Source organism: Eptesicus fuscus, chromosome 3 (assembly GCF_027574615.1).
Source record: "Eptesicus fuscus isolate TK198812 chromosome 3, DD_ASM_mEF_20220401, whole genome shotgun sequence".
NCBI classification, from domain to species: domain Eukaryota; kingdom Metazoa; phylum Chordata; class Mammalia; order Chiroptera; family Vespertilionidae; genus Eptesicus; species Eptesicus fuscus.
Window position 1 is genome coordinate 50,953,002 of NC_072475.1, and position 13,333 is coordinate 50,966,334.

The 13,333-nt window shown below is 43.5% G+C and overlaps 1 protein-coding gene across 1 annotated transcript in view; it reads right to left on the reverse strand.

Annotated features, from left to right (window-relative positions):
• Positions 1-13,333, reverse strand: part of ATP13A4 (ATPase 13A4) — a 133,654-nt gene that overhangs the window by 81,352 nt on the left and 38,969 nt on the right. The window contains exon 2 of the mRNA XM_008151611.3: positions 10,017-10,190. Coding sequence (XP_008149833.2) covers positions 10,017-10,190 — 174 coding nt within the window. The remainder of the gene's footprint in view (positions 1-10,016; positions 10,191-13,333) is intronic.

Here is a 13,333-nt window from a genome sequence, read left to right on the forward strand (position 1 = left end):
AAGAGAATTAACGAGATCAGTCCTTGAGCTCTAAAAGAGTAGATGTTAAAATAATTCAAGAGTGCATTTCGAAGAATTGAATGTACACAGAGGACCTATACTTGACCTAGACAGAAAGATGGAGAAGGAAACATGGGCTATTTATTTATTTATTTATTTATTTATTGTGGCCTTGCACTTTCTACACCTGAAAATGCCAGGCGAGCTTTTATCTTTGAGTGAAATGAGTGACCTTGTTTATCTTCTTCCAACCTTTTGCTCTGAGCACTTCATCTGTTTGGAATTTAAAGGCAGTATAACAGTCACCTAAAGTTCAGGCCAATGCTGTGACTTATCCCTTTGTATAAGAGTTTTCTCCACACACAAAAAATATACTTCTGAGTTTGCCTTAAAAAGAAAAAATAACCCACTCAATGGTTTAGGAGACCTTAGGAAATCAGAACCTCTCCCTTGGAGATGGAAACATTGCAATGCTAAAAAGCTGAACTTTCACTGAAGTGAAGTAGAGAATGATGGATAAAGTAATAACTTACATTTCTCAGGCTCTTTCTAAAATACTGTGCTACCTTTAAAGACCCATAACTTTGGTGGCAAACTATTCTTTCTGTATCTCTCTCTCTTTTTTTTTCTCTTTTCCCCTCTTGGCCAGGCCCATTGATACTCTAGTAACCATGGCCTTGTAATCCCAAAGTCACCTAGCTGGAAAAAGTTGACATTGGCTAAAACATAGGATTCACTTATAAAAGATAGAGAAATAGTTTTAAGCATTGGAAAAATCTCACACTAATTATTTTCTCAGTATTCCTGGGACATGTTGACAAAAAAAAAATGAATGTGGTGAGTGCCAAAGCAGGGACGTTACATGACAAAGTGAAGGCTATGTCTATGTTTGTGTGCAAAAAAGAAAACCCTGAACAACTCAGCACATGGTTCCAGAGAGTCTGGTGTTTTGGGCTTATTTGTTTTTACAATCATTTTCTTAAATATTTGGAGACGCATTATATAGTTAAGAAGTAATAAATAAAAAGTTAAAATTTGTTTAAAAATGTGTGTAGTAACAAATGGCCATGGAATACCTGCAAGCCAGGCATACTTTCATCTCAGCGCTTACAACATACCACTTCATTTAGTCCCCATGACTGTGAGGGAGGTACTATTGTTAGCCCCACCTAACTGAAAAGGAAAAGGAGGCAGAAAGGGGGTGAGTATCTTGCCTATTATAAGCTGAATTCCCCAAAATTCATATGTTGAAGCCTTGTCCGCAGTGTGCCTGCATTTTCAGATAGGGCCTTTAAGTGGGTAATTAAGGGAGGTCATAAGGGTGACACCCTAATACACAGGGCTGGTGCCCTTATAAGAAGAGGTAGAGACACCAGAGCTCTCTGCCTCCTATGAGAACACAGAGAGAAGGCCCCTGGCAGTCTGCAAGCCAGGAAGAAAGTTCTCACCAGAAAGCAACCCTGCCAATCTTGATCTTGGGTTTCTCTCTTCCAGAACAGTGAAAAATTGCTGTAGTTTAAGAAACCATCTATGGTATTCTGTTATGGCAGCCCAAGCTAATATATTTCCCAAGGTAGGTCAAGAGAAACACTGGGAATCAAGCCCAGGCACTCAGACTCCACTCTTTACTCTTAAACCACTTCACAGTATGCCTTTGGAGAGTCTGTCCTGGACAGGGAGTAATAAGATCTCCAGTTTAGACTCTAGTTCAACTCTCAGTAGAAGCTCTGCTTTCATTGTGTACAACTAGGGTTTCTGAGCATTTCTTTTAACTTCTCTTTGCCTCCATCTGTAAAGTCGGGGAAAAGTAACTTCTACCAGTAAGGACAAAGGAGACAATATATATGCAAATACTTTGCAAACTGTAAATCACAAAATAAGTAGCACTGCCTTATAAAGGATAATGGTCTCAAAACTATTTGTCTGAATATAGAATCATTTCTGAAAGGCTAACCCACAGCATCTCTGGTATTTCCAGCTAAATGCCTAAGCCTTAGACTCTAAGGAAAAGCCAGGTTGAAACAGAGGGAGGGGTGAATAGGATTCAGACGAGGGAATGTGTACTTAAAGGAGACATATTACTATCTTCTCTTACTTCCTCAATCTTGATGTTTCATTTTAATGTCTTTGTAATACAGTGCTGGTAGAAAACATGAAACCATTTATTACAGATTCAATTATATTTATTTAGTGGAATTAAATAAGTATTTAACACTCGCTGCAGCCATATGCTAGGTTCTGTGAGGAATGAAAAGTAAGCCATGGTTACTGTGTTCAAAAACTTATAAACTGCCCTGGCCGGTTTGGCTCAGTGGATAGAGCGTCAGCCTGCGGACTGAAGAGTCCCAGGTTTGATTCCGGTCAAGGGCATGTACCTTAGTTGCGGGCACATCCCCATCCCCAGTGCGGGAGGGGCAGGGGGTGCAGGAGGCAGTTGACTGATGTTTCTCTCTCATCGATGTTTCTAACTCTCTATCCCTCTCTCTTCCTCTCTGAAATCAATAAAGATTTTTTTAAAAAAATAAAAGCTTATAAACTAATAGAAGGAAAAACTATAAAAAGAAATGTGGTATAGTAGAAAACAGCTCTGGATTTTGAGTCAGGAGACAGGTTCAAGTTCTTTGTCCACCTATTCTCTTTACCTGGACTGTTTCTTATGTGCTCCGCTCCACCATCACCTTTTCACTCTTAACATCTGTTGGAGCTCAGGAAAGTCTATCCATGAAGCTTTCCCAAGTAGTACTTAGAACAGTTGGAGTTTTTACATTTATTTGTGTAGTGATCTCTATGATGTCAAAAACCGTGATTTTACTCATTGTTATACCTCTGTCCCTGGCCATGAGCTACCACTGTGGCTGGCACACAACCTGTGCTCATCAAATTTATGAAGGAGGGAGGAAGAGACGAAGGAAGGTAGGGAGGCACCTGGCTAACGTTTATTATTTGGCAAAGTTTCTTGTTCACTCATCTGTAAAATAGATATGATAATGCCCATTTTCCAGGGTTATTATAAGAATTAAATTAAATAATCAATGCTAAAAGTATTATAGCAGTCAGAGATAGAAATACAGAGCTAAAAGCGAATGAAATTTCCTCCAGAATTGGGGCAGAGAATGGATCAACAAAGACTTAATAGAGAAGGTAGTATATGGCAGATGAATGAATAGGGTTGAATAAGTAGAGATAGAATACCTACTTTCTGTATTTACTCTAAAGAGAGTGTATGTTTATGAATGTGTGCATGTGTGTGCGAATGTATGTGTGCTTGAGTTGACTCCTCACGCGAATGTCACTCTGTAAGAACAGGTATTTCTGTCTGTTTTGTTCATAGCTGTATTCTCAATGCTTATAGCAATATCTGAGATATGATTAGAGCTCAATGAATATTTATTGAATAAATAAATAAGAATGGACAAATAGAAGAGATAGGGAATATCAGATGAAATTTTATGAGTGAAAGTATAGACACAACATAGAAAATGGTATTGATATAGGAGACATCAGGTTGCAGAGGAGGAGAGTGGAGAGAAGGTAAGAAATCCAAGAAACATGACTACAAATCCTTGTGGCTGATGAATACCCTGGTGGACTTGTGGACTTTAGATCACATTTGCACTGCTGATTTGCAGAATTTCTGACTTGGCAAACAAAAGCCCTCAAGCACTGGCATCTTTAGGTGAAATGGAAGGGGAAATGCTCCTATTATTAAAACATTGAAATTAAATTCCTTTGGTCAGGCCTAATAACCAATCATCACTAAGTCCTTCTCTGCACAACATGAGTCTTTGACAACATGTGACATACAATGACAGTGAAGGGAAAAAAATGTGTTTGTTATTATAATAAAGATGAAAACTATGGAAATCATAGGAGCATCAGAATTCAAAATGCCAGTGAATATAAATCATGTTATTTGCATAGAAATATGACATCATTACGGATATTGGTTAAAATTCAAAAGTAGAGGAATAATGAATAAAATGCCACTTTTAAAATTATAAAATAAAAGTGTAATTGCTCTTATCTTTTGGAAAAATCTCACTTGTAAAGGCACTTAATATGAGAAGGGGAACTGAAAATAAACAGGGTGCTAAAGACTTTCAGTCAGTGCATTATGACTTTTTTTTTAAATGCTAAGAAATTGCTACCTAATCAGCATCTGTGATAATGATCTGTAATCTTACCAGTGTGAGATTGATGATAAGTATCAAGTACTGATTTTTAATAACATAAATAACAGATATACAACATATTTTCAAGTCATCTAGTCCTCAATGAAAAGTCTTTATAGTCCAGTGATTGTACTATAATTCAAATAAAATCTCCTTTAATGTGTCATTTTAATGCAAATAACATAGCAGCAGACTTTTAAGCTATTGGTGCCCAATGCTTATTTTTATCTAAGGCTCAGGAATAATTAAGTTCTTGTCTAATTACATAACGTCTAATTTAGAATCTCATTTATTTAGAGAGTCTCAAATCCATTTTAAGTGACACACAAATGCAGGTAATTAAAAATTAAAATAGAAATTAAGATTGAAAAGGCAAGATTGAAGCTGGTTTTCACTGTTCTGATTAGTTGAGAAAGGCTGTGAAAGGATAGAGGGGCTTAGTAGACTTTCAAAGTGGGGAAGAAAGAGGCAGGATGATGGAATGCAGCTCTCTGAGCCACCAATGACTTTTTTAAACTTTCTGGTCTAGGTCCAGTTGCAAAGCTGATAACATGTAACTGGGACAGGTGATTTGATTGGTATCAATTCGAATTGGGGATTCTCAGTCACAGGAGACCTCCTCCATGTCTCCTGTCCTAGAAGAGAATGCCAGTCCTCCTGGTTAGTTAGGGGAGGACATAGCATCCAATGAGCAGGGCCAGTGCATATGGGTGTGCCTAGTCTACAAGCTCTTTGGTACAGCAGGCTCATGTAGTTGCTTGAGCAGTATCACACACACACACACACACACACACACACACACACACATATATATACTAGAGGCCCGGTGCATGAAATTCGTGCACGGGGGGGTCCCTCAGCCCAACCTGCACCCTCTACAATCCAGGAGCTCTCAGAGGATATCCTACTGATGGCTTAGGCCCACTCCCCATGGTTCTCTGCTCTCTGCGGGGCCTGGAGGTTTCCCTGCAGCCATGGAGATGAAGCCCCCATGCCCTGCTGTCAGCTCTCTGCCTGCTGCCGCCATGTGCCATGTGAAGGAAGCTCCAATGCCCTGCAGTGTGCTCTGTCTGCTGGGCCTAGGGGCTTCCCAGACACGGACACACTAAGGAAGCCCCCATGCCCTGCTGTCTGGGCTCTGTCTGCCATGTCTGGAGACTTCCCTGCCACTGCCCCACTAAGGAAGCTGCCATGCCCAGCATGCAGGGCCTGGCAGCTTCCCGGCTGCAGAGATCAGGAAGCCGCCATGCCCTGCTCTGCTGGCACTGGAGTCTTCCCTATCGCCCACCAGCTCTGTGTGCGCAAGGCCTGGCGTCCTCCCGATCGCCGCGGCGACCATTGGGAAGACCCCAGGCCCCGCTCCTCCACCAGTTCCGTGTGCGCAGGGCCTGGCGTCCTCCCGATCACCACGGCAACCATCGGGAAGACCCCAAGCCCACTCCTCCGCTGGCTCCATGTGCGCAGGGCCTGGCATCCTCCTGATCGCCACGGCGACCATCGGGAAGACCCCAGGCCCTGCTCCTCCGCCGGCTTCGTGTGCGCAGGGCCTAGCGGCTTCCAGCTGCCGCAGTACTAAGGAAGCCACCATGCCCTGCTCTCAGTGCTCTGTTTGCTGGTGGGACAGGCCAGACACTCCAGCAGCGGGGCTGAGGGGACTGGGCGCCGCCATCTTGTGGGTATGGGGGCCGCCATTTTTGTCGCGGAGTGATGCCTAATTTGCATATTACTCTATTATTAGATAGGATACTAGGGGCCCGGTGCACGAAATTCGTGCACTGGGGGGGGGCGGTCTCCTCAGCCCAGCCTGCCCCCTCTCTACATACTGGGAGCCCTCAGGGGATGTCCATAAGGAGCGAGCCTAAGCCGCAGTCTGGCCTCCCTTTGTGAGAGACAACCGGGTTGATCAGGGAAAGGCACCAGCCCCATCACCCTGCTGCTGGAGCCACTGCCAGTCACCGCAGCCACCAAAGTGTTTTCATCAACACGGACTCCAGTCCCTTCACCAAGAAAAATTGACAACTTTCTTTAGGCATTTTCAAGATGTGTCTTTCATAGAATATGACATTTCTTTCTTTCTTTCTTTTTTATCCTCACCTGAGTATATGTTTCCATTGACTTTTAGAGAATGTGAAAGAGAAAGGGAAAGACAGAGAGAAACATCAAAGTGAGAGGAATTCTTAGATTGGTTGCCTCCTGCATGAGCTCTGACCTGGGTCCCAGCCAGGGAAGAGCCTGCAACTTAGGTACATGCCCTTGATCAGAATCTAACCTGGACTCTTCGGTTGGCAAACCTAGGCATTATCCACTGAGCCAAACCGTGTAGGGCTGGTTATGACATTTCTTAGCCCTCCAGCAGCAGACCTTCGTTTTTCCCCCCAGGAGTGTGGTGGAAAAGCCCTAGATCACCTTTTTGGATTCTTATACCCAAGTTACTAAGAATATTACCAGTGGCATACAGGGAGCTTAGCCAATGAGCAGTCAGAAAAGGTATTTCCTCTGTAGTTCACACCTATCTCCTGAGATCTCCGGCTCCGCCCCTGCAAAGGCCTAAAGCCTTCAGCCCTTGGCAGGGGACCCCCAGCTGGCTCGATCGCCAGGCTCGCCCCTGGCCAAGGCCTCAAGCCTCTGTTTGAGGCTCGGGTCCTGAGCAGGGACCCCCAGCTGGCTCCGATTGCCAGGCTCTGCCACAACAGCCAAGGCTGCAAGCCTCTGGCTGAGGCTTGGGCTCTGGGCAGGGACCCCCAGCTGGCTCCGATCGCCTGCAGGGGACCCCAGCTGGCTCTGATCGCTTGTGGGGGACCCCAGCTGGCTCCAATCGCCCAGTTTCAACCATGGCCGCTCTCCGAGGCTGCAGCCATCTTGGTTTGGTGTATTTGCATAGTCTCTTTCTGATTGGCTGGTGGGCATGGCTGGTGGGCATGGCTTGTGAGTGTAGTGGAGTGATGATTTGCATATTACTGTTTTATTAGATAGGATATATATATATATACAAAAGTTTCATAATGAACTTTATAGTTTGCAAATGGATGTTACATACATAATCTCACTTCATCCTCACACCAGTCCCAAAAACAACAGGCACTTTTACTAGTCCCATTTTACAAGTGGGGAAATTGAGGTCTTGAATGGTTAGGCAACAAATCTAAGGTGTAACACACCTAAGGCGCTAGGACTAGACTTTAAAACTTTTGACTCCAAATTGCAAAATATACTAAATGCTGTTGGTTGACACATTTTTATATTTTTAACTCTTACACGATTTTTCTCTCTCTTTTTCCCCTCTTCATTTTACTTTCACCAACTTCCTTGCCATTTCTTTCATTTTCCTCCATTCCTTTGCCATTTCCTGCTTAGTTCCTCTTATTTTTATCTGTGCTTTGACTCTGCCAGCAACCTGAGAGAGTATAACTCAGCCAGGCAGATGTTCTCAGATCTGAAGACTCTTGTGATGCACTCTGAGAGGCAGAACGCTTTTCTGAATCTGAGGATGTTTTTGCTGCAGCAAAACATCACCCATTGAGAACTAGTTCTGGGAAAAGGAAGTACCATGGGGTAGATGTAAGTACTTTTCCAAATCCTCTTTTTATGCCAGCAAATAAGGATCTCATAGGTCTTTAAGTTCATGTGGAGGGGGTTGATCTAAGAAAAGATCCCAAATATGTGATCTTCCATATGTTCTTTGGTCCCAACTTGGAGTTATGGAAAGCAAACCTTTATCTACCTCTCCTCCAGGAAGACACCCAGGCTCTGTACAGAAAGACCACTTATAACACTTAGCTAAATCTGGATCATTCCCCTTGAGACTAGGTAAATACTAGTATATATTGGCTGAACCATAAAGCAAATGTCCAGGCTTCTATTCCTCTCCCAAGAACCAGGTGTGCTCATTAGCAATAGTTATAACTATCCACAGCAGTGTTTCTCAAAGTATGGTCTTACCAGAAGCATTAGCATCAACTGAGAACATGTTAAAAATGCAAATCTAATTAATTAGGAACTCCATGGGGATGGCAGTTAATAAATCCTCCAGGTGATTCTGATGCTGGTTGAAGTTTGGGAATCAATGGTCTAAGTACAATTGCACAGGAACAGCTCTGCACTAGGAGCTAGGATATATGGGATTTATCCTAATTAGGCCCCTCACTCACCTAGGAAAGCAGTAAATTATATCCCCTCTCTGGCCCCATTTCCTCAAGGGTCAAATGATGAAGTCTACCTTGGTAAGGTAAGTGCCAGGCACTCTTCCCTTATGCATATCCTGTGACCTTTCACGAAGATTATAGTGTGAGCCAGCAATGGTGTAAGGCCGCCAGCCCAAACACATCAATATGACTTGCTCTTACTCCACAATAATCTTGCCTTCTTAAAGTATTGAAACTTATTTTCCCAAAGTCTTTAGTTAAAATACAGTTGACCTTGGGAGGAGGTGCCTCAGCTATCACTTATGTTATGGTTCACATGTCGGCTAGGCTGGGACATAGAGCAGGTGGTTCTTGAAGCAACCAGGATCCAGAAACAAGGGGTTGGGCTGATGCCAGTGGAGTAAGTCAACAAAGACAAACTTCATCCAATTGCCAAGTTCACTGAGGTCTAGCTCCAACTCTGTTAGATTAAAATGTGGAATTTTTTGCCCAGTTATGAGACAATCTTCCCCTCTTGGTGCATTAAATATAATGTTTACTAGAGCGATTTCTGTATACAGAAGAAGCTAACAGCTCAATAGAGGTCGATTTATCAAGAATCTGGTTGTCATTGTGAGTCATATGGGCTGAAGTATTATTTGAGACACTCAGGCAAAAAAGCATCCTCCCTGAGACTGTCCTTTGATGCCTGTCAGTAGGAATGTTCACTTCAGTCTTCAGCCACCACTTGTTTATGGAATCCCCAATATGTGCAGGAACTAGGGATACAGCATTTGAGTTAGAAATGATCCCCTCCTTTATGGAGCTGACAATCCGGCAGAAACTATGCACATTGCCTAAGTGTAATGAGTGCTGGAAGACAGTATTATGGGGGCAAATTTAGAAAAACTCGCTTAATGCCAGGACCTTGGGTTAGCAGAGAAAGCCAATGACCTTGGGGACAAGATGGTTGCATTTCTTACCCAAGCATATCTGCAGGATGCAACACACTCCAGTCAATAACTGCGGCTCTCTCAGATAAGCAGGGAAGACAGTATCCTCCTCAGAGGAGTGCTCCTCCTCTCCAACCAACCTCCCTGCTTCCTTCCTCAGAGTCGCCCCAGTGGAGGGGGCTGGGATAGGCATGAATATGTCAGCATGTGGGGAGTTGGGAGGGAAGGCTCAATGTGAATTTTGTGGGTTGTAGCCTGACTTAACTAATTCCCACTACCTATTATTTTTAGTTATTCACGTGGTAATTTTCTGCTCTAATATTCATACAACTCACACATTTAAAAGGAATACCCTGCCGAAGCCGGTTTGGCTCAGTGGATAGAGCGTCGGCCTGCAGACTGAAAGGTCCCAGGTTCGATTCTGGTCAAGGGCATGTACCTTGGTTGCGGGCACATCCCCAGTGGGGGTTGTGCAGGAGGCAGCTGATCGATGTTTCTCTATCATCGATGTTTCTAGCTCTCTATCCCTCTCTCTTCCTCTCTGTAAAAAATCAATAAAATATATTTTAAAAAAAAAAGGAATACCCTGTGAAATCCCACAATATACAAATTATTGAATTCTTGGTGAATATGTAAAGGCAAGGCTGTGATGGAATCTGAGGCTGGAGCCTCCTCCTGCCACCTGCTTTGTGCACATCTCTCCACAACCATCCCATAACACGTTGTCTAAGAGAAAGGGCCCCCAGGTACAAAACCAAGTACACACTTACTGTTGTCCTCAGCAACACGATGTCTGCTTCTTGCAAGGAACACGGGACACAATTTGCCCATACATGCCAAGCAGGTTTCCAGTAAAACACCAAGGGGAGGATCCCAAATGAGAAGATGGATCCAGCAAGGCAGAGGGTTTTCCGGCAGCCGTGAGTCTGGTAGCCGAATATCTCCTGGAGCAGAACCAAAAGGAACCCAAATATTGGTTAAGCACAATAAGCAACAAATAAACAAGTTGGGATTTTTGGTGATGAGACTGAGAGCAAAGAGTAAAGAAGTCAAGCAAGATGAGGGGAGGACAGGGAGAGGGATGGAGGGAGTGGAGAAGAATCCCTAACAATGTGTAAGATATGATCACAGGCCTCCAAGAAGTTGCAACATAACTGGAAATTTCAGTTTCTGCAATTTCAACACCCAACAACCCTGTGCCAAGCACTATGCTAGGTGCTATGTTGTCTTATTTGAGTCTCACAATCTTTCTCTGAATAGGCTATCACCCTCATTTTATAATTGATGACACTGAGCTCAGAAAGGCAGAATAGAATGACTTCTTCAAGGCCACATAGCTAAGAAGTTTGGCTGCCAATATTCAAACTCAGGTATTTCAGCCTCCAATTTTGAACATAGTCCACAGCCTTTAGAGATAAGAACATGTGACAGGTGACAGAAGCACTAGGTGACCCCAGCAACCAGTGATTCCTTTGGCTGGGACCAACAGCCTAGTAGGTAAGAAGGACTAGAGCCAGGCCTTGAGTTTGGAGTCAGGATTTGGTGAAATGCCTCCTTGCCTTTGGGAGTTTAGGGTAAAGTAATTCATTCACACTCTCCTCTCCTGTTCAATAGCAAAAAGAATTTTACCGAAAGAGGGGAAAATCATAGAGACTATTTGGTTTACTTTAACTGATGCCTATAGAGCACCTGCTCTGGGCCCTGGAGGATACAAATATGAAAGGGATAAGAGTCTTACTTCTAATAATTTATAATTTGTGCAAACTTCTTCTTTCCAAGTAAAGCCTGGGACAGAATAGAAAACCACCCCTGAAGTTTATGGCCTCAGTTTCACAGCTATATTCCACGAAGCCATAGGCACATTTTATACTGGTTAGAATGGCTCAAATTGAGAAATAGATAGTCCTGGTTAAAAGCACATTCTCTAGAGAGAGAAACCAAGATGGTGGCATAGGTAAGCACTTAAACTGCTGCCTCACACAACAATTTCAAAACTACAACTAAAAGACAGAATGGACATCATCCAGAACCACAGGAAAGCTGTCTGAGTGGAAATTCTACAACTAGAAGGAAAGAGAAAAGCTCACAGAGAATCAGAGGAGCTGCAAAGGACTGAGGTACAGAGACACGCGCACAGAGAGGAAGGGCGGCTGAGTGCCTGGCTGGTTTTCTCTGGCGGTAGGGAGAAGGAAGCTCCTGACTGTACTGAACCCCAGTTCTGACTGCACTGAACCCCAGTTCTGGGCGAGCCCCTGGGGACCCATGCTGTTATGGGGGGAATCTAGACTGTCAGGTGGAAACTCTGGGGAACCGCGAAAGGCAGAGGTCTGGAGGTGCATGCACTAGAGAGGACTGACTGCTGAGTGTGCCGCAGGCTTCCTCTAGCTGGAGGGAACCGGAAGCTCCCAACTGCTCTGAACTCCAGTTCTGGGTGAGAATCTGGGAATCCAGATTCATTGGGGGACTGGCATTGAACTGTCTGGCAGCGGGCGAAACTCGAAGGCGGTTTTCTCTCAGAGGTGCTTTCAGTGATTACTGAGGGACACTGAGACCCAGGGGCCTGATAGGGCAGGGATGACGAGAAGCCAAGACTGTCTGCTCAGCCCTGAGACTCTGCCCAAGCTGAGCACAGAGGCTTTTGCAATTTTGCAGTTTTGCAAGTCTAATTCCATAAGGCTGCCTCCAGCACAGAGGTTCTCCCAGCATAGACACAGCAGATACTCACAGTCAATTGGCCTGGAGGTCAATTCCTCCCAGTGATACCAACAACAATCAAGACTTAACTACAACAAGGCTGTACACATAGTCCACAAAGGGGTGCACCAAGAGTGTCCACCTCAGGTAACTGGGGAGGCCGAGCCACTGGGCCATATAGGAAACCTAGCACACAAAGCCACCCTAACAACTCAGGGAAGCAGTGAAAATGCGGAGACAAAGAAACAGATCACAAACGAAAGAAATGGAGGAAAACAAACAACTGGATATAGAGTTCAAAACCACGGTTATAAGATTTTTTCAAGAATTTCCTAGAAAAGGCCGAGAAATTTAGCGAGACCCTCAAGGATATGAAAAAGGACCAACTAGAAATTAAACATACACTGACTGAAATAAAAAATATTATACAGAGATCTAACAGCAGACTAGAGGGATGCAAGAGTCAAGTCAAAGATTTGAAATACAAAGAAGCAAAAAAACACTCAACCAGAAAAGCAAAAAGAAAAAAGAATCCAAAAATTTGAAGATAGTGTAAGAAGCCTCTGGGACAACTTCAAGTGTACCAACATCAGAATTATGGGAGTGCCAGAAGAAGAGAGAGAGCAAGATACTGAAAACCTATTTGAAGAAATAATGACTGAAAACTTCCCCCACCTGGTGAAAGAAATAGACTTACAAGTCCAGGAAGCTCACAGAACCCCAAACAAAAGGAATCCAAAGAGGACCACACCAAGACATATCATAATTAAAATGCCAAGAGCTAAAGACAGAGAGAATATTAAAAGCAGCAAGAGAAGAACAGTGAATTACCTACTAGGGAGCACCCATATGATTGTCAGCTGATTTCTCAACAGAAACTATGCAGGCCAGATGGGAGTGGCAAGAAATATTCAAAGTGATATGCCAGATGGGAGTGGCAAGAAATATTCAAAGTGATGAATAGCAAGAACCTACAACCAAGATTACTCTACCCAGAAAAGTTATCATTCAGAACTGAAGGTCAGATAAAGAGCTTCACAGATAAGAAAAAACTAGAGTTCATCACCACCAAACCAGTATTATATGAAATGCTGAAAGGCATTCTTTAAGAAGAGGAAGAAAAAAAAAGTAAAGATAAAATTATGAACAACAAATACATATCTATCAACAAGTGAACCTAAAAATCAAGTGAATTAAAAATCTGAGGAACAGAATAAACTGGTGAATATCATAGAATCAGGGGCATAGAAAGGGAGTGGAATGATAATTCTCAGGAGTAAAGGGGTATGAGGTGCGGGAAGAGACTGGACAAAAATCATACACCTATGGATGAGCACAGTGTGGGGGTGGGTAAGGGCAGAGGGTGGGATGGGAATCGGGTGGAAGGGAGCAA